General features: G+C 40.3%; 1 protein-coding gene across 3 annotated transcripts in view; it reads right to left on the bottom strand.

Moving 5' to 3' along the window:
- XAB2 (XPA binding protein 2) overlaps window positions 1-26,485 on the bottom strand; it is a 1,020,149-nt gene that overhangs the window by 705,341 nt on the left and 288,323 nt on the right. For all 3 annotated transcript variants that reach the window (XM_044084446.1, XM_044084447.1, XM_044084449.1), the window contains 2 exons: window positions 21,782-21,979; window positions 8,268-8,402 (listed from right to left, as the gene is read on the bottom strand). In XM_044084446.1, coding sequence (XP_043940381.1) covers window positions 8,268-8,402; window positions 21,782-21,979 — 333 coding nt within the window. The remainder of the gene's footprint in view (window positions 1-8,267; window positions 8,403-21,781; window positions 21,980-26,485) is intronic.

The raw sequence follows: 26,485 nt of genomic DNA on the forward strand, positions 1-26,485 counted from the left end.
CAATCACAGCAAACCCCTTGTCAGGTGAAGAGGAAATAATACTCAAGACAAAAATATTTAGCAGACCTTATAAGTTACAATGTTAATTCTTACTTCAAAACAGTTCACCAGATACTATTTACAACAAGGCAGTGTCCAGCACTATGTAGATATTTCCCTTTTCCTGTGTGCCCTATAACACTGAAATTAAAAACAGTTTTATTCTCATACTGCTATATTCAGGGAATACGTTGATGACACAGTTATGTGGTGTCACTATGTGTATGTTTAGCACTTTCTAAAGAAACAAAGAAACAGAAAAAAGAAATTACGTACTCACCATAACATTCCATCTGTGTTGTCTAATTTCACTCTCCCCTCAACAAATGGGTTTGGATCCGACCATTAGATCAGACTTGGCCACTTTCTACAGATACTAGGATCTGAATCTTGAGCTCCTCCCTTACCCATAATGCCCCTAATCATTACAATACCTCAGATCGAGTTTGTGGTTATGATATATGATATAGTAATATATTAAGATAATAATACCATGGCAAGAAAGTGATAGATGAAAAATCAGGAGCTCAAACAGTAACTATGGTTCCTAACTATTCTTCTGGTAGGTCTCTCCAAGGGTTAAGGTCAGAGGGAAGTTGACAGGGGAGTTGAGGAAGAATGAAAATGGACAACAGAGACGGAACATTATGGTGAGTGCATAACTACTTTATCTGATGTCATTTTCATTCGTTCCTGAATGAATGGGACAGAGTCCCCAGCTACAGTAACCTTGGGTGGCCCTCATGGAAGGATGTTCCAGAGCAGTGCAGAACCAAAGACAGCTATATTTCTGGAAATGATGTCCAATTTGTAATGTGCAATAAAAGTATGAGTATTGGACCAGGTGGCAGCTGCACAAATCTCATGAACAGAGGCTCTTGCCCAAAAGGCTGTGGAAGTAGACACTGACCTAATTGAATGTGCCTTCAGTTGTTTTGGTAAGGCAACACCTTTCGAGCAATAAATATGGGAAACACAGTCTGTTATCCTTTCAGCCAGAGTAGTTTTTGAAACTGGTCTTCCCCCATTCTTAAATTAGAAAAGGAAACAAATAGTTGTTCAGAGTTTCTGAATGCTTTGGTTTTATCCAGGTAGAAATGCAATTGTCTAAGAACATCAAGAAGATGAAGGGTGTAGTTTTCTTTATTTTCAAATTTAGGCAAGAAAACTGGTAGAGTAATAACATGGTTGATATTTGTTTCAGTGTTAACTTTTGGTAAGAAAGAAAGACTTGTGCATAAAGTAAGTCTATCTTTGTGAAATATCAAATATGGTGGTTTGGAAGACAGAGCTTGGAGTTCTGATACCAGTCGTGCAGAAGTTATAACTACCGAAAACAGTTTCCCAAGGAAGACACTTGAGCTCCACCTTAGCTGATGGTTCAAATTGAGGTATACTAAGGTTTGTAAAACCATGGTGAGGTCCCAAGGTGGAGTGGGATCCTTTATTGGATGGCTAAGTAAGAAAGTATGCCTAAGGAAAGCTTTACGCAATTTAGCTGATGCTAAAGGAGAAGAATTATTCCTTATATGACAGTTCGAGATGGCTGCCAACTGAACTTTAATAGTGGAAAAATGTGTTCTGTCCTGGAATATCGAATCAAGGAAGTCTAGAACTGCTGGAATTGGAGTAGTGAAGGGATCTAATTATTTCTGATGAGCTCAAATAGAAAATATTCTCCATTTATTCTTGTAGACTTTTGTAGTACAGCTTTTATGGGAAAAGACGAAGATTTTATGAACTGGGGAGGAAAGCCTGGAATGTCTAGCCATCATCGGAACTGGAGAAACCATGCATTCAACTTAAGGCCTGGAATATCTGAGTGAGCTTGTCCTGATGGGAGAGACAGGAGGTCTGGACTGGGATCCAGCGTCCAATGGCAACGTAAGTGAGACCAAAGGAAGGAAAACCATACTTGTCGATGCCAGAAGGGAGCAATGAGGATCACTCTGCTTTCCAACTAAAGTGCTTTCTGAAGAAATTTGGGGATGAGAGGCAGGGGAGCGTAAGCATAAAGGAGACCCGAGGGTCAGACATGGACTACAGCATCTCTTGGTGACTGTCCCTAAGGAGAGATAAGGGCAAAGAACTTGATGCATTTGTTTTTGAAAGGTGATGCAAATAAGTCACAGGAAGGTTGACCCCACTTGTGGAAGATCATGTTTGCCATAGACAGTTTGAGAGACCACTTGTGAGGCATGAGGCTAGTCTTGTTGAGTCTGTCTGCTAGAATGTTTGACTTCCCCTGATTGTGCATTGCTACCAGTAAGCGGTTGGAAGAGATTACTCATTGCCACACACTCACTGCTTCTCAACAAATGGGGTAGGATCTGGTTCCCCCTTGTTTTCTGATGTACCAGACTACTGACATGTTGTCCTTTTGTACTGCAATAGTCCCTAGAGAGAGAAAAATCTGAAAGGCCTGCAATGCTAGAAGAACCACTCTCATCTCTAGTTCACTGATATGCAGATTGGTCTTTTGTATTGATCACGTGCCATGAACAGTCCCATCCCAAATAATGACCCCCACACCCCAACTGGAGGCTTACATGGTCAATGTGGAGCTGGGGGGAGGAAGGATAAATGGACAACCTAGTGTGGTCTTCCCGGAGTGGGCCCACCAAAGAAGATAATTTCTGTACACTCGAGACAATTTCATGGGGTGACTCAAAGGATAGCGATGGCAGGACCATTGCACCTCTACAATCCATTGGAGAATTCTCATGTGTAAGTGGGCAGTGGGAGTAATCAAACCTAATGCTTTGTGGTCGATCTTCCCAGGAGTGCTGGAATAGAAAGAATTTGCCTGACATTCATCCAGAATGTAAGAATTCTGTTCTGAGGCAGAAAAGCTAGACAACTCACTGTGTCCAAGTGGGCCCCTATGAAGTCTATTACTTGAACTGGTTGAAGATGAGATTTGTGCATGCTGATGGTGATTCCTATCAAGAGTGCCATGTGAAGTAAATCATTTCCGGCTTTTATTGGTAGATGCCTGGTTGGTGCTGTAAGGAGACAATCATCTAAATAGGGAAACACTCTTAATCCAAGCAGTCTCAGGTGTGCTGCTAGCACTGCCATGCATTTGGTGAACACCCTGTGGAGCTTTCAAATCCATAGGCTCGGAAATGGATAGTGAGATCAGAGTAGTAACAGGCAAAAAAGCAGGCTGACAGCTCACGAATCTGGTGGGGAACAGACTTGGCAAAACCCCCATCTGGATCTGTGTTCTGAGGAATTTCCTCATCATCATAGCCACCTCAGCTTCAAAAACACTATGGGAGAACCTAACGGAAGAGTAAGTGGAGGAAGGCCTGGAGGACTTTTTCAGAGTCTCCTGTAGGAAAGGGGACCTTAGTCTTCTGGGGAGAACCTGGGAACATGGGAACACGGAGCCAAGCGAACAGAGCCACAGACTGTTTTGAATCCAAAATTTTCAGGATCTTTTTTTATGAAGCTCTGAGGAAGATGACTGTGGAGAAGTCCAGGTAGGAGAATGCTTATGGTGCTCCCTGGGCTCCTTGGATTTCTGAAAGGGGGTTTGAGCCCCTGAAAAAGTACCTGAGGAGGAAGCTGAAGCAGGGCGGAGACCTTTTAAAATAAGTTTGTTCCTTCGATCGTAAATAGCTTTCACATTAAAAAGCCACACAAACAGCACAAGGGGTATCTAAATGCGCTGGGCCTAAACAGTAAACGCACTCCTTGTGGGCATCAAAATTGGGGATCTTATGCCCACAGAAGTGCATTTCTTAAATCCAGTAGGTTTGTCAACCATACTAAAAAAAAGGTTAGTAAATGACGAAAAAGGAAAGTTTTTTTTAAGAGGAGAGGAGAAAAAGAGACTACCAACAATGGAAGTTAAGAAAGACATACCCATGAATAAAATGAAAGAAGGGTTCCAGCCACTGTTAAACAGCTCTGATATAAATTAAAACAATAAACCAAGATGAGCACTTTCATCTCGACAAAGAGACTTCTTCAGATGAAAACTACATCCACATCACTTCCTTAAATACGCCTACTAATTTCCTATTACTAAATTTCCATAATTACTTTAAAAAAATTAAATGAACATCCACAGTTACACCAAAGTAAATTTGAAAATTGTAAAAATCATTTACTTTGTATTTAAACTAGTTAGCTTACCTAAAAATAAATATTAAAAAATATATATTTATGCATGGATGTCTTCAAATCTAACCTATCTAAGCTATTATTGCTGCCCTTTCTTTAAGAATGGGTTTAAATGAAACATATTCATTTAGACCTGGGGGTGAACTGGCCCTTAGCCTAAGCTGCCATATAAGTTCTCTTTTTAAGGGAGTTAGCTTCCAATCGCCACCTCTTGGGTTCTTTTTAATAACTTCAAGAATACCAAAATGGAAATCAACATAGTTAGAACACTCTAGAGAGTGTTTATATAAGGCACTGGTATCTTTCTTTGATCTTATATCATAAAGGTGTTCATAAATTCTGTTTTTGAGAGCCCTCTCTGCTATTCCTATATGAGTATAAAGAGGACAGACTACCAATAACAGTACAACTATAGAATTATCAAAGGGTTTGACAGCAATAAAAAGGTAAGGAGGGAATATATATATATATATATATATATATATATATATATATATATATATATATATATATATATATATACCTAGGTTTACCATTATATTGTCGACCTGCACATGTGTCTAAAGGATGTTTTCAATGGTTCATATTAACGAACCAAAAGATGCCAAAGACACAAAAGAGTAAATGCCAGTGTGCATTCGCACTTTTGTGAGTTCGGCATTCTGAGTGGAGATCGGGACATGTACCCATTCCTTCATGTAGTGTGTCCTCAAAGTTACTATACACAATTAGCGGGGGGAGTGCAGGGGTGCTTGTCCCCCTGCGTTCGCTAACATTAATTACGACAATTTTTCGAGTAAGTGATTACTCGCACAAAACACTGTCAAAATTATGATGGTAAACCAACACACATTATATATATATATATATATATATATATATATATATATATATATATGAGAGAGAGTAGACAGTCGATTACCTGAAGTAATTGGGACCTAGGGTAGTACAGATAATTAAACTTTTAAGATAATCAAATATACATTGAGCTGGATAAAAAACTTCTAAAATCGTGTTTTTTCTGCACACAGTGAATACACCTTTCAACCATTCAGCAAGTCCAGTGGACAATAAAGAATATTTTTCACACACAAGCAGGCTAGAAGTTCAAAATACATGCACAGGCTAATATGTATAACATTTGCACATTCAAACTTAATGATTTTTTCCTACCCAAAAACTTTGGAAGGCTGGGTTCAGATAATCGACATTTTGGATAATCGACTCTCTACTGTACATGGAAAGAGAAATAGAAACATATACATAAATATTTATAAAAAAGATCAAAAAGTTACACTCACAACCCCAAAGGAGTGTGAGAAGTTGCAATCGTCTTGCAGAGTGTCAAATGAGATCTGTTGTACTGTAATGGTGGGGGGCATTATGCTTAAGGGAGGAGCTCGAGATTCAGATCCTAAAACCTGTAGAAAGTGGCCGAGTCGGATCCGATAGTTGGATCCGAACATATTTGTTGAGGAACGAATCAAAACAACATCAGATCTGCTCATTTGCAGAAAAAAATAACCTTTTTTGTGACAAGTATATAACAATACATTTAAATGTGGATTAAATGTATGAAATTATTTTCTTTAAATAGATCTGGTACCAAATAAAACAAGAGGGTTATGTGAGATACATCACTATAGCAGATCTTGTAGCAGAGGTCACTGTAACAGTAAACCATACTTGGAATTATTCACTAGTTTTGTTGTAGGCTTTTCTTTTACAGCAGCATTCTTTGCTGCAAAGATGAATTTTGTCCACATACAACTGAACGTGAGAGGTGTGAAATTCCAACTATACATTGCTAACATGTACAATCTTATATTCTTCACGGCTAACATTTCTGTAAGAAGTATGTTTCTAGCAGACACCATGTGCCTTTAATGCAGCAGTATACTAGCATAGTGGACACACATAATATAACAGTCTAAAATAACAAGAAAACAAGATAGCACTGGTCTTTGTGGTGTAAAGGGATAAAGCTCTGTGGTGTAAAGAGATAAAGCTCTGGCTATAACTCAAGCTTGATTAGTGGCCTGGGTACCTGGCAGAGCTGGGCAGGTAATGGTAGAAGGGAACGACCTTACAGCGGCTTGACCATCCTGAGAGGAGGAAGATGGTGATTCTGATCAGCCTATTGCTTACATGACGCCAAAGGGTTACATGACCAGGGAACATGGGTTTGCTAATCCAAAGCCAGTAATGGAAAAACCCATGGCCATCTAGGTGGGTGATAAACATGCAGGGGGAGTGCACAGGATATCCTGTAGTAATGCAGGTGCTTATGTCAGGCACCATGTGTCAGGTTCAGTGGTACGTTACTGGAATGCAGGAGAGTGTACACACCACCATGGTGGCCTGTATTATGCCCCTCCCAGCTTACTCTCACCCTTACTGGGAAATACAAAGGAATGGGTGATTGGTCTGGCTCATGGGGGAATGTCTGATAGTCATCAGGCATGGCAGGAAAAAACAAGACAGAAAAAGGTACGTTGTAAGTATATACAATTCACAATAACCTATTCAAGGCAGTGTGGGAGAGGAGGAGAACAGGTGTTCACTGTTACAGTGACCTTTGCACAAAGATCTATATTTATGGTAAGTATCTCATAAACTCTGCTAGTTTACTTCAGTAACAGTACTTCAGATGTAATGTTAAAATGAGGTCTCATTTGCCTGACTGATGGTAGCTCAAGTGGATGAAAAAGATCCCATGGGATTCATCAAAGGGAGTAGGGGTTGTCCATAGTTTTTACATTTTATTTGAATTTTTTCATGGTAAGTGTTCACTCTCTCCAGTCCTTATCCCACAACCACCTTTTTATTTCTTACATCACGTCCTCATCACTCCTTCGTTTATTAAACAGTAATTCTTAACATCTTCTTTTCCAAATGCACAATATTGCTAAAAAGAAAACTTACCACATTTATCTATTTCTATCTTACTACCATACAATATCATATTCGTGTGTACTCCTTCAAAATATTTCCGTTTATAAATAATTTTAAACTTTGTCTAGAACATTTAATTTTTTACATTCCATAAAGAAAGATTGAGATATTTCTTCGATATTACATATATTAACACATTCTGTTTTCTGTTACACATATATTTAACTGGCAGTTTGTCCAACAAAATTCAATATCGTCTTGCCCACATGAAAAGAATCACATGTGGTACAAACAAAAGAAACTATTGCTATCACTTGCCAACTGGCTAAAAATTGTGTGTTACTGGAGCATTAAAACTCCAAAAATCACAATAAGAACTAAGATGTTCAAAAAATCCAAACTCCACAAACCAAACCAGTAAATGTAAGGCAGCCACAATTTATTTAATGCTTTCATACCTGTAGAATGCACTTCATCAGAATGAAGATAAACAACCTACCCACCCCCTTTATGCACATGATAAATTCAAGGCATACATTTGCACTTAATGTACTGCACATTCTTATGAAACACCTGAATGTGTTTTGCCTCTTTTCCTATCCAAGTGTGCTCAGTGAGGCAGTTCTGATCAATACAATTAATGGAAACTTTATGAATACATGCAAAATGACTACTATTTATAGAAACTATAAAAAAAGCAAATACTTTCCAGAACTTGCAGCTGAGCTTATTTTCTGGACTGTATAATTTCTCAGCATTTGCAAAGCAGTCCTTTCTGCATTTTTCTAGAGCTATGTTCACAACTCATGTTCAACCATAGACTGCTAAATTGTACTGCTCCCCACTAAGACCCTTCAGTCTCCCATCACAAGTCTTCTCATAGCATATGTACATGGCATCTCTTCCATGAACTGCTGTTACCCTCACCCTTTCTGGCATTAAAACACTGCTTGGTACGTTATCACTAGTGTATGGTTGAAACAGTACTTAATCACTCTGATAACAAAGGGGGTGAATGGCAGCCTCCATCATGGGACTGCAGCACCCAAAGGAGCCTTGCTGCACAAGGGCACAGACAGCAGTCTAAGACATTCTTTCGCTGTACTCCTTACATCGGTGCTGACTGTATCTGAACAACAGCAAATGTTGCACAGATAAACAGAAATTATATTTGTTTTCATATGTAATCTGTAAAGTACCTGATAGTTGGACTTCCCTTCCTTTGAGACAAACTTTTCATCATTCACAATGGTGGCTAATCTCACAGCACACTCATCCAGTCGATCAATTGAACGCAGGTATTCAATGTATTCCTCTGCATTTTCTGGGCAAAGCTGGAAAAATAAGACACAGGACAAAGATTGAGGTAAGTCAATCTAACAAACCAACATTCTTAAAACACTAATTTCAAGTGCAGCTAACTTTTATGGAAAAACACACACAAAACACAGCATTTGAGAAATAGACAGGTAGGAGAAACTTGACAGCCAGTATCAAAAAATCAACATACGTAAAAATCTTTAATGAGTGAAACGCACACAATCGCACAAACCTCTTTTAGAATGAGAAGTCCAAAGGCACAAAATGACAAAGGGGTTCCAAGGAAGGCAGTGCCTACCCCATACAAGGTTCACAAGTAACAAATAGAACAAGATACATGATTTAGCATATCACCAGTGCAGGCCTCACAGTACTTGTGAGATCCAACAGTTTTAAGAACCTCCATTTCACCTCAAACAATAACTTATCTGTCAGAAAATGCAAAAAGTACATCACTTTTCTGAGCATCAATGGGTAAACATTTTTTATAGTACCTCTGTTTTGAGATGATAGCATATATATATATATATATATATATATATATATATATATATATATACTGACCAAACTGTCTCTTCAAACAAGACATGATCCAGATTAGATCTCTCTGTTGCAAATTCAACATAACCAGTAAGTTCTTATCTCTCTCTCTTTCACACACATTCTTTTTCTCTCTTTCTCTCACTCACTCTCCACTGTCCAGATTTTTCTTTAGTTGCTATGACCCTGAGGTAAGAATATACAGTAAACAGAAATGTGGAGATGTAGCTCCATTTCATAGGTTCATAGGTATGTACTAAGCTATTGGCCTTAGAGCCTATATAAGCCTAGCCAAACGGTACCCTGTTTTTGCCACCCAAGAAAATTATTTTCCTGTGCCTCTGTCAAGCAGAGCCACAGAAGTGATCCCCGGGGTGAATTTCCTATCTCCCATCCAATCATCAAGATTATTCTTGAAGAGTGCTAATGAGGAGCTTTGTTTGATATAGATAGGTAGTTTGCTCCAGAGTATGGGAAGTCTCTGTGACAGGAATCTATCCCTCCAGCAGATTCTGTTTATTGTGGTGACTAGGTTTAGGTCCCTAGAGTGTGTAGCTTGGAGGGACTGGGATTTATTTACATGGAGCATGTCCAACAACTCTGGGTTTGACATAGCTTTGTATATTAGGCAGAGATCGCCTCTGAGTAGGCGATATGCGAGAGAGTAAAGCTGGAGTTTTTTGAGACGGTCTGCATAGAGCATCTGTTTGAGGCCAGTAATCCTCTTTGTGAGGTATTTCTGTGGCCTTTCCAGTTGTTGTAGACGTCTTGTGAGGTACATACCAAAAGGGGCGTTGTACTCTATAATGGGTCTAATGAGTGATGAGTAGAGGGGAACAATGACCTCTTTTTTCCTGGATGCGAAACCTTTTGTGATGAGGTGTGCCACGTAAAAGGCGATGTGATTATCCTGGAAATGTTGAACTGTATTTTATGATGCTGATGTGAACCACGTGGAACGCCTTGTTCACTAGGAACTTACGGAAGCTGGTTATCGGCCCCGTTCCTACTCCTGTTTGGCCCTGGGCCAGCCACCACGCAGTTAATCTGCTACTATAGTTACTTTACTACCAGCGGTACCCATGCCTATGTCCTATCCGTATATTAGGCGGTAGCATATATTTTAACCGCTCACTCGAAGCATTGCCTACTACTATTTAATGACGCTTAAGAGCTGTTAATTGTTATACTGGCACCACAGTCGTCTATTTACTACAACTTTGGTAAAGCCAATCTGTTTTAGTGTAGTTTTTTGTTAATACAAACAAAAAGCGGAAGCGTTCGGCATACCGCTCTCTCTAAGCCTGTTTGTTGGACCTAAAGTGCTTATGTTACAACTTACTCCTAGCAGCGGTTACGCTTGGCAGGCTTAGTTATTGATGCTTTAGAGCCGTTAATGTTTTACTGGCACCACAGTAGACTCTTTACTACAACTTTGGAAAAGCCATTTTGCTTTAGTGTATTTCTTTAAAACAAACAGCCACAGCGGAAGCGTTCGGCATACCGCTCACTCTAAGCCTGTGTGTTGGATAAGTGCGGCGCCTAAAGTGCCTATGTTACAACTTATTCCTAGCAGCGGTTACGCTTGGCAAGCTTTGTTTATTGATGCTTTAGAGCCGTTAATATTTTACTGGCACCACAGTAGACTCCTTACTACAACTTTGGAAAAGCCAATTTGCTTTAGTGCATTTTTTTAAAAAACAAACAGCCTCAACGGAAGCGTTCGGCATACCGCTCTCTTTTAGCCTGTTTGCTGGAGAGTGCAGCGCCTAAAGCGCCTATGTAACACCTTATACCTAGCAGCGGTTACGCTTGGCAGGCTTTGTTTTTTCTTTTATTCTATTCCTCCCTTCTTTTCTGGCCAGCGACCCAGAGGTAGTGCTTATCCCATCAGCATACCTTGGCCCAAACCTGTAGACTAAGCTGTTGATGCTGAGTGGGTTTTTTTCAACTTTAGCGCAATACATGAGGCTGCACGCATGTATTTCCTACATCGTGCTTACCACAGTGGCAGTCACATTCTTTCACTCTGATTACCACGGTGGATACCCCTTACAACCTCTCTGGTTTTAGCGTTACCCCTTGCTGCAGCTTATCGACAGCGTCCCTTGCCTCAGACCAGCCTCCACGTGTTCTCCCACAACTTCTAGCTGGCGTTTACATGAAGCTGTAGCTGATGAGGACTTTTTTATGCTTATGTGCTACTACTGAAATGATTCTGCTCACTGTTTCATTTGCAATGCTCTTGAAATATGCCTATTAGCTCTGTGCACATATGTATACAAAGTATGTAATATTTTGACCTTCTCATATTGAAGCAACACTATATTCTAACTTATATCCCCTTTGGGATCCTGTAATTATTTGGCTATCGATGCATGGCTAAGAATGTTATGACCTGCCGTCTCTCTAGAAGCTGCTGACTGCTGTTACTCATGTTAAAGAGTGGTACCTATTTTACAGTGTGGTTGATCTCGCTTGCTTATTGTTATGCTAGCATGTAACTGTTGCAAGGTTGTTATTGAAAGCCCTACTGTGTTTATTAGCAGTCTAACTGAACCGCTTAATACAATGTATCTTATGGTAGTCTATGTACTGATCTGCTGTTTGATTTAAGGCATATGTACTAATTTTGTGGTACACACTTCAATGACTAATGACTTATTTTTCCCCTTTTTTTCTCTCTTTACCTATAACGTTATCAGACTGAACACTTGGGTTCCTGTCCTTCCCTAGCCAAAGAGGCCACGTGGACATCATATTTAAGCACCATAATCCTGAATAGGATTATACGTCCTCCCATATAAGACTGTCCTCCCAGAGCTGACCGTTTTTGGAAAGTATGTCCTAATCTTGTACTGCTTAACATTACTCTCCAGGACATATTTGCTCCCCTACCAGGTTAACCAGCAGCCCCTCCCCCCCCTCAAATTTGGACTTTAGATCCCTTCTCCTTCCCTCCTCTCCTCGGCTTTGTCCTTGAGGAACCTCTCTCTCTACCCTGAGTTTTATTTGTCTTGGTAAACTCCCTGCTTGCTCTGTCTGATATCCTTCCTCTCCTGGCCACTAGGTGGCACCCTTTACTCTACGGTTCCCATAACCATTTTTAGACTATTCTACTACAACACACACTGTCATTTCCAGCCCATAATTCACCTCTGCCTCCTGCTACTAACCTCACGCCTGACCCCTCTGCCTTGCCCTATCACCTACCCCACACTTACCATACTTATCTACGACTTTTCTACTCTGGAGATCACCCTTACCTTTTCACCTGCTTCTCTCTTCTTGCCTGATTGTTTTCTGCTACTGATCATCTCACTTGCTCTTCCCCGCTCCATTCGCTCCGCTCACTCCGCTCCCCACCCTACCCCCAATTCCCACCCACCCACCCCCGGGGCCCTACCTTTATACTTGATTAGACACTCCCCCAATTAACTAACCACCTATCCCTTTGCCTGTCCATATCACCTACCCAAACCATACTCCAAGTCCTACAACCACACCCACTCCCTACAATCTCATCTTACTACCTCACCTCACTCTACTGTTCATACCACACAGTCCTATACTTGCTAAACTCATCTTACTAGTAACATGCCTTTAAACCTCAACTCAATCTTTTCACTTCTTCTTCTTAACATCCTTCTCTATTACTATACTCTTACCTCTTATGAATATCTTATGCTTAGCCAACCTCCTGTATTAACCACACACACCACATCTACACTTCCTCTACCTGACCAAACACATATTAATATACTATCAACCTCTCCCTACCTTCCCCCTCTCTACCACAAGGTACGCCACTTCAGATTCCAAACCTCTAAACGGTTTTATCTAATACCTTGCAAAAATCTAAAAGTATTTCAAGTCCCACAAACACTATTATTAATACATGGTGACATCCACCCCAACCCTGGCCCCAATACTCCCATGAGCCACACCCACTTAAACCAAACTACTAACTGTTCTATTTCACCTTTCTCCCCTGACTCCCTCTGCATTGCTCACCTAAATATTCGTAGCATCAACAACAAAATCACACAACTTCATGCCTTAATTGATTTCTATGCCTTTGACATTCTCTGTCTCACTGAAACTTGGCTCAAGCCTAGTACCAAAGACAACGAATTTACTCCCTCTGGCTATAGCACCTTAAGACATGATCGTCTTAATAAAAAGGGCGGGGGAGTAGCCCTTTTATACAAATCCCACCTTCAGGTAGCCTTAGTTGACTCCTTGCCCCCCTCCCTACCTAATGCTGAAATACTCTGCTCCAAGCTCCAAGTTAATAAAACCAAGGCTATATATATAATTTGTTCCTACATCCCTCCAGGCAACAACATCAACACACTAGAAAATATCCTAAGCTGGTTCTCCACTAACTTTCCACAAGAAACTATAATCTTAGGGGACTTCAATATTGACTGGAACTCCTGCATATCTCCCAAACCCTCCATTCACCTTAATCTCTTTAACTTTCACCAAACCATTAACTCCCCCACTAGAATACACAAAGCAACCCACAAACAAACCATTCTAGATTGGATACTAATTAACAACAACCCCCTCTCCTATAAAACAGGAATACTCCCTGACAATATCAGTGACCATCTCCTGACCTTTATCTCTAAACAAAAATACAACAACCTCAAGCCAACTACCTACCATACACAATAAAACAGATTTTAACCTAGCATCCTTTCAAAATGAACTCAAAGAATACAACTGGTTAACTCTAAAATACCTCCCAATAGACGAAGCAGTAACCCATTTTAACAATACCTTCCTACAAATTCTACACCATCATGCCCCACCCCGCCTAATTAGACTAAGCTCTAAGGCAGCCCCATGGCTCTCAAAAACTACTAAACAAAATATGCGAGCCAGAAATAAATTATGGACTAAATGGAGATCCACAAAAAACCCTACAGACCACCAGAACTTCAAACACCTGAGAAACTCAACAAAGAAATTTATCTATCTTGATAAAAAAAACTACCACTTTAAATATCAACTACACCAAAACCAAAACCCCAAACAATTTTGGTCAGGAATAAACAAACTTCTACATCCAGGGAATACCAAAACCCCTACCCCAGCTAGCCTATCTCAAAGCCAACCCGACATAATAGCCAACACTTTCAATGACTTCTTCTCTCAAACAGTTGCCTCTCTGGCAAACACCATGACTCCTCCCCTATCCCTACAAAAAACCCATACCCAAAACAGCACCCCCATACTAAAGTTTAATACTGTCTCCACAACCTATATACGTAAATTATTATCTAAACTCAAACCTTGCACCCCTTCTGCTGACAAGCTACCAGCCGAATATCTTCAACTAGCTGCTACCGAACTAGCCTACCCAGTCTCCATCTTAATAAACAGAACTATAACTGAATCCAAAATCCCTTCCTGTTGGAAAATCTCCCATATCATTCCCCTCCATAAAGGAGGTAACTCTAACGAACTCTCAAATTTTCGACCTATTGCCCTTCTATCTCCACTATCCAAAATAATGGAACGCTGCATACACCAACAGCTCTTACACCATCTCTTGAATAACAACTTGCTTGTAGACTCACAACATGGTTTTAGACCCTACCACAGTACTTCTACTGCCCTTCTCTCCTTCACTGACACAATAAACAAAAATCGTAACAACAACCTGTTCTCCTCTGCACTATTCTTAGACCTCTCGAAAGCATTCGATATGGTCAACCATCAACTTCTCCTCCACACTTTAGAATCCCTGTCACTTGACTCACTGGCACTACAGTGGTTTAATTCATACCTGACAAATCGAAAACAAGCAGTCCTTTGGGACAGCCATCTATCCTCTCAACTCCCAGTTACCATAGGCATCCCACAAGGGTCCATCTTAGGTCCCCTACTTTTCTCTATATTCATAAATAACCTACCCACTTCCCTCCCTACATCCACTTGTATACAGTATGCTGATGATTCTACTCTCATCTGCTCTGCTCCATCCCCAGTAGAACTTCACTCCTCTACTCAATTGGTTTTCACAGCAGCTGAAAAATGGTTTCAACATATCTGTCTCCTCCTAAATCCCCAAAAAAACAAACTTCTACTCTTCACCCCAACCCTTAAATCCACTCCAATCACTTTCTCCATCATGTCCTGCAATGGCACTATCATCAAGCCTGACCGTTCCACAAAACTGCTAGGTGTCACCATAGACAATCAGCTAAACTTTGACTTACACGTTGATTTAACTATCAAGACAGTAAATAAAAAGATAGGAGCCCTTTACAGACTTAAGCCCTTTCTGACTGCCACATCCCGAGTATCTCTTGCCCAAACTCACCTCATCTAAACACTTCTGTATGCCTCTCCCTCCTTTATCAACCTTTCTAAAGCTAACCTTCAGAAACTTAATTTAGCCTACCACAGTATTGCCAGATTTGCAACTGGCTCTCCATTCCGTACTCATCACTGTCTTAACTTAAAGAAACTCAACTGGCTTGAACTTCCAAACCTAATACTCCTACAGCAATTTGTCATCACTTTTAAAATTCTAAATTACCCCTCCAACACACCCATACTGAAAAACCTTATCACACCTTATAAAAATCTTACTTCACTTCGTTCAGCCAACAAGCTCCTAGTAACTACTATCAAATCTCATAATAAAGCAGGTGACTCCTTATTTGCAAATGCTATCGGATCATATTGGAATAAACTTCCCACTGAACTTACCTCCCTAGCCTCATGTCACCTTTTCAAAAAACAGATTAGAATTCATTTGCAAGATCACTGGCTATGCCCATGCTTGAATCCTGACTGATAACTGTTACACTACCTGCTCTCATAGTTAACTCTGGATAGTAAATTTTATCTTGTTTTTTGTAATGTTTGTATCTTTTCTGCTCTAGTGATTTTTTGAAAATTATACAGTTTCTAGTATAATAGTGGAGCTCTCCTCCTCAGCCCTCTGCAAAAAATATACATGTATCGAGCCACTCAAGCCTGGTAATACTGTATATTCGATTTTACTTTGTTTTTTCTTTTGTCATTTTTGATTGTTTATTGTTTTATTGCCATTTTTATTAGTGGTATCTTTTTAATGTGTAAAGTTATAGTATGATAGTGGAGCTTTTCTCCTCGGGCCTCTGCTGAAAATGGACATGTATCCAGCCAGACTAGCCCGGTTAACAAATGTAAAATAAAATAAATAAATAAATAAAAATAATCAAAGGAGTGATTACTGTCCACCTGTGTCCCAAGGTCTCTTATCACACTTTCGGTGTTAAGTAGACTACTGCCTATGTGGTAGTTCATGGGTACAGAGTTTTTACCAAAAGGGATGACAATGCACTTTTTGGCATTGAGCTTGAGACCATGGCTTTGACACCAAGCATCTGTCTCAGTGAGGCTCTTTTGTAGTATGTCCACATCATTAGGAGTTTTGATTATGGCTCCTAGTTTGCAGTCATCTGCAAACTTTGTTACCAAAGACCTTCTGTGTTAGCCTGTACTTCAGAGAAGTAGATACCAAACAGGAGAGGACCTAGGACTGAACCCTGTGGTACTCCACTTGTCACTGGTCTGAAGTTGGATTTAGAGTCTGCTACTTTCACAGTGTGAGTTCTGTCACTGAGCCAGTTGGCAACCCATCTTGTGACATAGGGATTTATACCTAGTTTAGTGAGTTTGTCTATAATTCCAGAGTGGGGGGTGGTGTTGAAAGCCTTGGCGAGATCTAGACAGGCTGTGTGAACCACCTTACCCTCATCTACGGCTTTGGTGACCACTTCAAAGAAGTCTATCAGGTTTAGGAGACATGATCTGCCTTTTACAAACCCGAACTGGGTAGGGTCCAGAGTTTGGAGATTACCAATGTCATTGTTTATAAGTTCCATGATGCTACGCTCCATAGCCTTGCAGACCAGGCTCATCAGGCTAATGGGGCAGTAGTTCCCGGGGTCCGTGGTGGCTCCCCCTTTGTGGAGTGGAATAACCGTTGCTGTGCACCATTCAGTGGGCACAAAGCCTGAGGTGAGGCTATGATTGGACATGGTACTTAGGTGGGGTACCAGTTCGTTCTGTAGTTCATGTAGAACGCAGCCTGGGATGTTGTCAGGTCCCATGGATGCTGTGTTCTTGGCTTTGGAGAGTGTTTTTTTACCTGTGCAGCTGTGATTACAGGTATTTTGCATTCTTAAGGTATAGAGATGGGGCCTTTAGGGGATGGGAGAGGGGTAAAGTTAGCACTGAACCTATCTGCCAGGATGTTGGCAATATCAGTTGGTTCTGTATATTTAGTGCCATTGTGCTGTAACTCAGAGCAGATCTGAGTGTTGCCATTGAGATTTTTGACATAGCTATAGAATGCTTTGTGGTTGTCTTTAGAATCAGCAGCGATCTTGTTTTCGTAACTAGCTTTGGAAAATTTTATGAGGGATCCTCAGCTTCTTACTGAGGCTGACCACGGAGTTCATCAAATCATGGGATTTTACTCTTTTTTTTGCAACAGTTTCTTTCTTCTGTTGTAGAGTTTGTTTATAGCAGGGGACCACCAGATTGGCTTCCTTTTTTTGGAGGACAGCATCTTGGTTTTGTTAGGGATTACACAATCCATGCACTCGTGTAAGTGCTTATAAAGTGCAATTGTATAGGATTCAGCAGTCGTATCTCTATTGTCCGTCAGCATGGGTGTTGTGAAGTTTGCCACTTCTGTCTTAAGAAGCGTGAAATTTTACGGTGGTTTCCCTAATGGGGGGTGGGGGTGGGATGTAGATGTCTAGAGTGATTTGCTTGTGGTCGGATCTGACCAACGAGGAATTGACCTCTGGTGTGGAACACCGGTTACCCATGTTGTTAATGGCCAGGTCTAGGATATTGCTGCCCCTGGTGGGGGTGTGGATAAGTTGATCAAAGGCACTGGAATTTATGAATTCCAGAAAACGTTGAGCACAAGAGTTGGTACAGGAGTAGTTTTCCCAGTTAATGATGGGGTAGTTGAAATCGCCCATTATTAGGGTGTTAGGTTGTACCCTAATATTTTCCAGTGTATCAAGAAAAGAGGAGTGGGAATCCTGGGGCATGGTGGGGGATCTGTAGCAAGCTACAATTTGCATTGCGGTCTTTCCCAGAGTTAGTTGCACTTGGATAATCTCAGATGCATTATGCTGAGCAACTAGCCTGGAGGTGTGAATATCCTTAATGAATATGGACACGCCTCCACCTTTAGTGCTTCGGTCCAGGTTAGGTGGCCGAAAGGTGTGGTATGAATTATAGCCTGGTAATGCAGGGGTGCTCTCTGGAGCCTTGAACCAGGTCTCTGTCACTGCACAGATGTCAATGTTCTCCATTTTAAGGAGTGCCTCAAGTGAGTGCATTTTGAGGTTTAGACTTCTAGCATTAAGTAGCATTACCCTCAGATTTTGCTTGCTTGTACCTGTTATGGTGGTGAATTTGTCATTTGAATCTTGCCTAAAAAAGGCACTATAGAGGTGGCAAGAGCCTTAGCCTGTATCCGGAATCCCAAGGGCGACAGGTGCAGGCCATCTCTGGCAAAGCATCGTGGCTTGTCGATCATGTCATCGCAGGCAGACATATACTGGATCCCCTTAGAATGACACCAGAAGCTTAGCCAATTGTTGAAGTCAATCATTTTGTCCTTGTACTGTGGTATCATTCTGGGTGATGGCAGGATGCTACTCAGGGCTAGGGTCATACCTGCCTGGGCTACAAGATCAGAAAGCTCCTCTATGTCTCTTTTCATGCAGTCCAGTGAGGTACGTCTCAGGTCATTCACACCAACATGGACAATGACAGAGTCATATTTGTACTTGCTGTGGACTGACCTGAGTGTATGCATTATGTGGTGGATCCTGGCACCTGACAGGCAGCCGTCAGTAACTTTCTCCTTGTTTAGCCTGGTGAGTGGAACATCAGTGTGCCTGACTATAGAGTCACCTATGACTAGAGTGTTGGGTAAGTTGTTATGCCTTATGGGCTGTAGTTGAGTGGCACAATGAGTTTGTGGGCTATGTGTCATTTGGGTTGTACTGGGGGGTGGAAGTTGCTTGCGTTTCTGCTTTGGAAGTCCCTGTTGCTTGGGTAGATTTTTTTGAGAGCCTCCACGAATGTAGGTGTGTGTTTTGTGTTTCTATGTGTGTGTTTTGATGGTGTAGCTTTAGAGGGACTATGTGATGAGTGTGGTGTGGTGCAAGTGTTTACCTTCTCCTCTTGACTATCTAGTCCAGTCTTGGGTGAAGAGAGCTTTGTTTCCAGTTTGGTTATATAAGTGCATCTCTCACAGGTTGTAGTGCTGGGTGGTAGGAGGAGAGGGTTGTCTGTGTACATGAGGCAATTGCTGCACTTCCCCAAGATGCCCAGATTCTTCAGGTAGACAGGAAAACACTGGGAGCTGACCCTTAGACATGCCTGGATACGTGCTTATTTGTTAAGTACTAAAAACTGTTTTCCTCTAGACAAGTGAGGAAAGTTGAGTGCTGTAGTAATTTGTAGCTTATTTAGTGCTTACAATGAGTTCTGAACAAGTGCTGAGCTCAAAGAAACAGATTTGAGTACCGAAACTAGAAAATTGGCTAGTTCTAAGAAACAAAATTAAGCTAGAAGGCTTCCCTCCAACACAGAAAGGCTTGGGGGCTCAGAAGTTTACAAACAGTCCTGGATACAGCTAATCTGTATCTGGACTAGACAACTTATAGGAAAGGCAGGAAACAAACTTAGAAATTTTTTTTTTTTTTTTTTTTTGTAAAGTGGAAATGGTAAAGGAGGAGCAGAAGCTAACTGGGTGGCCTTCTCAAATGTTCTCCCTGGAATAGGTAGAATGAGGTAATGACACTAAACAGGGAGCGAGTGTCCCAAATCAAATTTATAGTAGGGGTGGGCAACTGCAAAGCCACCAAGTATAAAAACAGGATACCAAGAAGGAGGGAGGGTAGGAAACAAAAATCAGAACAAACAAATCCAACCAGATGCTTAACAATTGTAGAAAATTCTCACAGAAAAAATATACTTTTAGTTACAAGAGTACCTGTAGCTAAATGTATCTCGGTATTATAGAACACAATCTAGAATGAGTTGGCATGTCTGGTATTAAGAGTAAATCTTTTCTGCTGATCCTCACAAGTCTCTCCCAGGAAGCCTGCTTTAACAGCATAAAACACAGCTAGCCCTGGTGCTTAGTACTGCATGCTGACATATTTATCAAACCCAAATAATTTTTTTGCAAACAGTTCACTACAAAGTAATGTACTAGTGCATACTATGCTGGTGTGTACTTTTGCTACAGGAAGCAAATTACTTTACAATTAAAAAAAATGTACATGTCATAAAGTAATGGAGTCTCTAATGCAGCCCCAGCAGCTTGAATGACCATTTGACATTTTCCCACCCACCCTAGTGCAGACAGGTGGCTAGGCCTGCTGCAAGAGCACCACCTACTGGAGGCTACGTGATGGTTGCAGCATGAATAGCTGTTTGGAGAAATCTTGGATCTCTTAACTAGTACTGTAGCCACAATCTGATGTGTGGAAGCATTCACCAAACATCGAGGTATCACAGGTACTGCCTTTGCAGGTTGTTCACATGCCACCACAAGGAAGTGTATAGGTAAAAATACTCCTTAACCAGCCACAGTTGATAAAACACACAACCACAATCTCCTACCACAAAGCAAGTTTCAAGAAAACACAGTACAGAACTAGATGGTCAGAATGGGGAACATAAAAAGATACGGGGACAAATACCTATCCAGCTACTAAGCATTTTCAAGGCTACCTACCTTGACAGTACAGCAATGTTAGGTCGTCACGTGAGGAGGCTCAGTGATTAAAGGGTAGCTGCAAGAAGCCATCTTATGGCTTAGCACAGTATTCTAAACTACTTTAATTCATTGTTCATGATGGCTCCATCTGGCGGTCTTATCTGAAGTGCATCTTCTTGCTTAAGTCTTGTCTGAACTTTTATGTTCATCTTTTGAATGTACCTATCTGCATTTCAATGACAGCTTTGTGCCTGCATTTAGGATACAGAAATAAATTCTGGGCATACACAATTTGGCACCTGGAATATAGTTAAGAAGGATTCAGCAGAATTTGTCAACATATTATGCTCTTTTACAAGCACAAAACTCCTATACCTCAACACTGTTAAAAACTATAAAATAAAAAAGTAGAAAACAAAAAAATGTATGCACATCACCAATTTCCATAGCTCTATATAATTTGTCTGTATCCAAGTTAAAAAAAAATACTTCAGATCTCCCAGGTATCCCTTTCTCAAGCATTTAAATCTGAAATATTTTTTTCTGGAAATACACAAAGATAAGAAAACCAACACCAAAGAAAACCAGCCAAAAAGTATATAGGAAGCAGAAAGTGTAGCTGTTAACCAACACAGTAGAGTGGTACAGCAGAAGTGTGCTGGGTCCATAACCCAAAAGTTGATGGTTCAAAACCAAAGAAAAAGAGAAAAAAGTACATAGGAAGCAGAAACTGTAGTCAGCGGGTGATATATGAAGTGAGCTTATTTTTTTCTTTGATTTACTTCGGTTTGATTTATTTTTGTTATCCATTTCAGCAGTAAACCTTTCCCACAAAGTACTGTTGCTTACAACCCTCAAGGAAAAGAAATAATACTTGGGTAAAGCTGTAATACAGACCAGGAAATTCAATGTACTGCTAGGACAAAGAAATTGTAATGCTGACCTGACACAACAAACAGATACAGCTCCAAGGTACTTAGCATAAAATTAACAGTTTTCTCATTGTAGCCATCACTATGCTTTCATCACATCTTTATCCCTGAAATTACAACCACACAAAAGACAAAACTGCATTTTTCATACCTTCAAGTACCGTCTATACACTCTCACGGCTGTTTCAGGCAGCGGATACATGCGGACAAACTTAAGATACAGGGGCCAGACACGATGATGCTGTGTGATAGGAAGAGCTCTCAGGGCCCGGTCAAATGTCCTCCTTGTCCTTGTAATTTTGCATTGATCAGTGAGGAACTTGCAGTAATCTAACCAAATCCGAGGCATCTAGAGAGGAAGCAAAAAAATAAATAAAAGATAAAAAAATACAGACTGACAAGATTAATGCTACAGTTCACGGACAAACACTCTGAAGTTAAACTTAAATAAGCATGGCTTTAATGCACCTTTGCCATATAGGCTAAAGCCTTTTCAATAACACAAGACACAAGGACCTGCACAGTGGAGCTGGCATGAAAACAGCCATCCAGAAAAAATTAATACAAACATGTACAGAACATTTGTCAATGTCAAGACTAAATTTTCTAACTCATGCAAACTCTATTTACGCACTGAGCTTTTCTTTCTACATTTACCATAGCTTTGCATAACTGGCTGTTTACTAGTCCACATACTCAGTCTGCCATCTTTTCTAATATCCACATTTTGTTTAGCTTTTTTCATTCTTACTAAGTAAGGTTCAAAAGTGTGCATAACCATTGTGCATATATCAGAGAAGCTTTTATTACCTACAAACTATACTAGAAGAATTTCAATCATTAATATCTACATATAGAGTAGTCTGGCACTGTATTACTGCTTGCATATGTACCCCATCTAACTCAAACAGCAGAATGTACATACACACCAAACAGGAAAGAACTTTTATAAACCTTTTCTAGAACAAAAGCAGGAGCATTCATATAGTATACACTGTCTTACATTCTGGAACGTAAGACTCCCACCCTCCCCAGTCATCACTATAACAAACTGAAAACATCAGCCTTATTGATCAGTAGAATGGAAGGCTCATTATTATTATTAACTATTTGAAGTATAGTATAACATTGCTTTTAAATATAGACTAACAATCTATCCTAGATCTAGACTGTTTTAAAACAGAAAGCAGGTAACAATTCTATAGGATTCTCGATCTTACAGATTTATAAACCTGTCCCCTCTCACTGTATCAAATAAAAAGGCCATTTTATTAATCACCAGTAAGGAAGCCTATTGTTACAAACTGAAGTACAGTATAACTTGGCTTTTAATACTACTAATGAAAAAAAGCTATTGTATCAATTAACTAAATATTTTCTATACGGTTACTATTCTAGGGTATCTTTTCAAGTCATATTACACATAGTTGATTTTATCATTTGCCTACAACAAGGGTATTAAGACTCTCAGACTCAGATGATAATAACTGCTGAAGGAGAACTAGCATACTCAGATGAGGGACACAATCTCCAAACCATAATGAAGTGTAGTCGGTGAAGCTAGGAGTATAGTGCATAAACTACTCTAGTTTAAAGACTATCTGTGGCCCACAAGCTTGCTCAGAGTAAATCTGAACGCTCCACAAGTGATAAAGTTCAAACATCTGGTCAAAATTGTTCTTCATGCCCAACAGTCCAAACTGAACTGACATTTATCAGGACTGCAAGCTGTCAAATAAATTTCAATTACAGAAGTAGAGCATTACTCTTGTAATATAAACATTCACAACTTTTACCAAATTCAGCTACTGTATAGATTTGCCTTGGACTTTCAAGTCTATCAGGCCAACTTGATCCTAGATGTGAACACAAACAATGGGATACTCTTAGCTAAAGTCAATTTGTCCACCCATTCATCCTCAACTGCATCTGACATGCCTATATTTTGTACCTCAACAATTGCTGTATCCACCTGTCCCCCCACACACACATACATAAATCAAACATAAGGGTCATTGCTTAATCTGTTTAACAGACTTTTCCAGTTTATCAAAAATGATCACATCACCAATTCAGTAAACATTTAATGCTACCAAAAAGACTTATTTTCTCTTTACACTTCTGGACTGCTTCCATGAATCATATGCTATGTTTTAAAGTCAATTCTTTATAATCATCATCTACAAACAATGGAGGACAAACCATCACCAGACACTGCCCTGGTTACTACAATCTCCATAATATTTGCTCTTTCTTGTAAAACAAAGGAAAACCCATGAGAATCTGCCTATGTGCCTCGTAATTCACCTTAGATTCCAGTAATGCCAGTTTCTGGTTGATTCAACACACAGTGAGTCGTTGTTAAAAGTACTAAGTTGTATTGGACTGGGCTTGCCAAAGTCCAGAAAATCCATTTATTATCACCTATCCACATCAAAATGTTATAAATTAACCCTTTTCATTCTATCTTCCTTAGCTATAAGACTTTTTATTCCATTCAGTTTGACTGCTAAACCATTACTTAAATTTGGTCATGAATTTCCCCAAGTGCTGCTTAACAGAGCCCATAGGTTCTCTCTGCTTTTGCAGATATTCATCCTCATACTCTGCACAAAATTCAAAACTTAAGGAAGACATCAAGCAAGACCATCAAATACAAAAGTTCAACTTTAATTGCTGCTTCCAGGCTACTGCTAATCTCCTTAACTTCCAGGCTTAAGACTTGTCTAGGCAGTCTCTCAACACAGGGAGACAAACCTCTCAGCTATTCCCCTCTGATTCACAGGTAACACGGTTTCCCTGATTACTGCCAATCTACAATACATTTTTTCTCCCACACTATCATTCAAAAACAGCACCTTCACACTTATTTAAACTGGATCCCACATCAAATAAAAAATTACATAGTTACCATAATGTTCCATCTGTGTTGTCCACTTTCATTCTTCCTCAACTGATGGGTTCAGATCCAAGGTGTCAGATCCGACTCAGCTACTGTAAAAGCCCATGGCAACTAGAACTCTCGAGCTTCTCCCTTACTCATAATGCACCGTCTCCCATTACCTCAGATCTTGTTTGCAAGCTATAAAAGAAAGACATGCTCTTACAACCTTATTTATACATATCAGATAAAGACAGAGAGAGAGAGAGAGAGAGAGAGAGAGAGAGAGAGACAGACAACTATGCAATGCCAGATCTGGCACTGGTAATGTTCATAAGAAATAACAAATTTGATAGATCCGCTTCTAAAATAAACCTAAAACGGTTGGGGGCTGATGGGTGGGGAGTCGAGGAGGAATGAAAATGGACAACACAGATAGAACATTATGGTAAGTACATAACATCTTTATCTGATGATGTCAATTTTCGCTCTGTCCTCGACTGATGGGACAGAGTCCCCAGCTACGTAGATCCCTAGGTGGATTCAAGGAAGGATATTTCTGAGCACCATTGAGTTGAAAGATGCCCTACCTTGGACAACAGATCAAGCTTATAATAAGAGATAAAGGTGCGAGAGGAAGCCCAAGTTGCTGCTGAAGAAATGTCATCCACAGAAGTTCTTGAGTGGAAAACTGAGGAGGTAGTTACAGCTCTGGTTGAATGAGCGCAAACTTTGTATGGCAAAGTCATACCTGATTTGTTGTAAATAATGGAAATACAGTCAGTAAGCCATTTAGCTAGGGTGACTAGGATACAAACAATTGATCAATAGTTCTGATATATTTTGTTCTATGTAGATAGAAATGTTAATTGTCTATGCACATCTAGCAAATGTAACAAGTGTTCTCCTTTGTTGGAATAATTCAGGAAGAAGACTGGTAGATTGATGCATTCATTAATGTTGGTGTGTGATACCACTGTGGACAAAAAGGATGCATTGATTCATAAGGAGACTCTATCCTTATGGAAAATGAGATAAGGAGGTTTCCCCTGACAATGTCTGAATTTACGAAATTCATCTGGCAGAAGTGATGGAAAATATGAATAAGGTCTTCCAAGGCAGAAATTTAAGATCACAATCATAGGCAGACTCGAAGGGTGGAAGAATCAAGGACTGCAGCACCAGATTCAGATCCCACAGTGGTGTGGGGTCTTTAAAAGGAGGTTTGAATAGAATTCAGCTGTGTAAGAAAGCTTTACATGGCTGATGAGAGGCTAGTGAACAGCCATCAAAACCAATGAGGAAATTAGAAATTGCTGCCAACTGCACTTTCATTATTGAAGAACTGGCCCCTTGGTTGAATAGCAGTGTCAAGAACTCTGCACCTGACTGACTGCGGCTGAGAAAGGGTCTACATGTTTTTGAAGAGCCCTGTGTACAAATCTTTTCCACTTACTAGCATAACGTTTCCTACTGGATGGTTTAAGGGAAGACAACAAAAAGTGAAGAACAGGGGAAAAGAGCATAGATTGTCTGGCTATTATTGAAACTGGAGAAACCAAGCCTTTAGCCTAAAGTTCGGAATGTCCAGATGTGCCTTGCCTGTTGGTTGAGACAGGATATCTGGAGCTGGGTCCAGAATCCAGGGTTGGTGAATTAAATGATGGGGCAATGAGAATGACCTTGGTATTCAACCTGCTAGCTTTCTGAAGGAACTTGGGATTAGGGGAATTGGTGGATATGCGTAAAGTAATCCAGGGGGCCAATCATGGAGAACAGCATCCCTCGGTGACTCCCCCCGTGGGAGGATTAGGGCAAAATAGCTGCTGTACTTGTTCTTTAGGAGAGACACAAACAAACAGATTTCAGCAAGGCTGGCCCCACTTGCAGAAAATTTGTTCTGCAACTTTTTGGTTGGTGGGACGTAACAGAATGCACCGGCTCAGCTTGTCTGCTAGCATGCTGGACTTCCCC

Source organism: Protopterus annectens, chromosome 9.part0, assembly GCF_019279795.1.
Source record: "Protopterus annectens isolate FY-2018-M chromosome 9.part0, PAN1.0, whole genome shotgun sequence".
Taxonomy (NCBI): Eukaryota; Metazoa; Chordata; order Ceratodontiformes; family Protopteridae; genus Protopterus; species Protopterus annectens.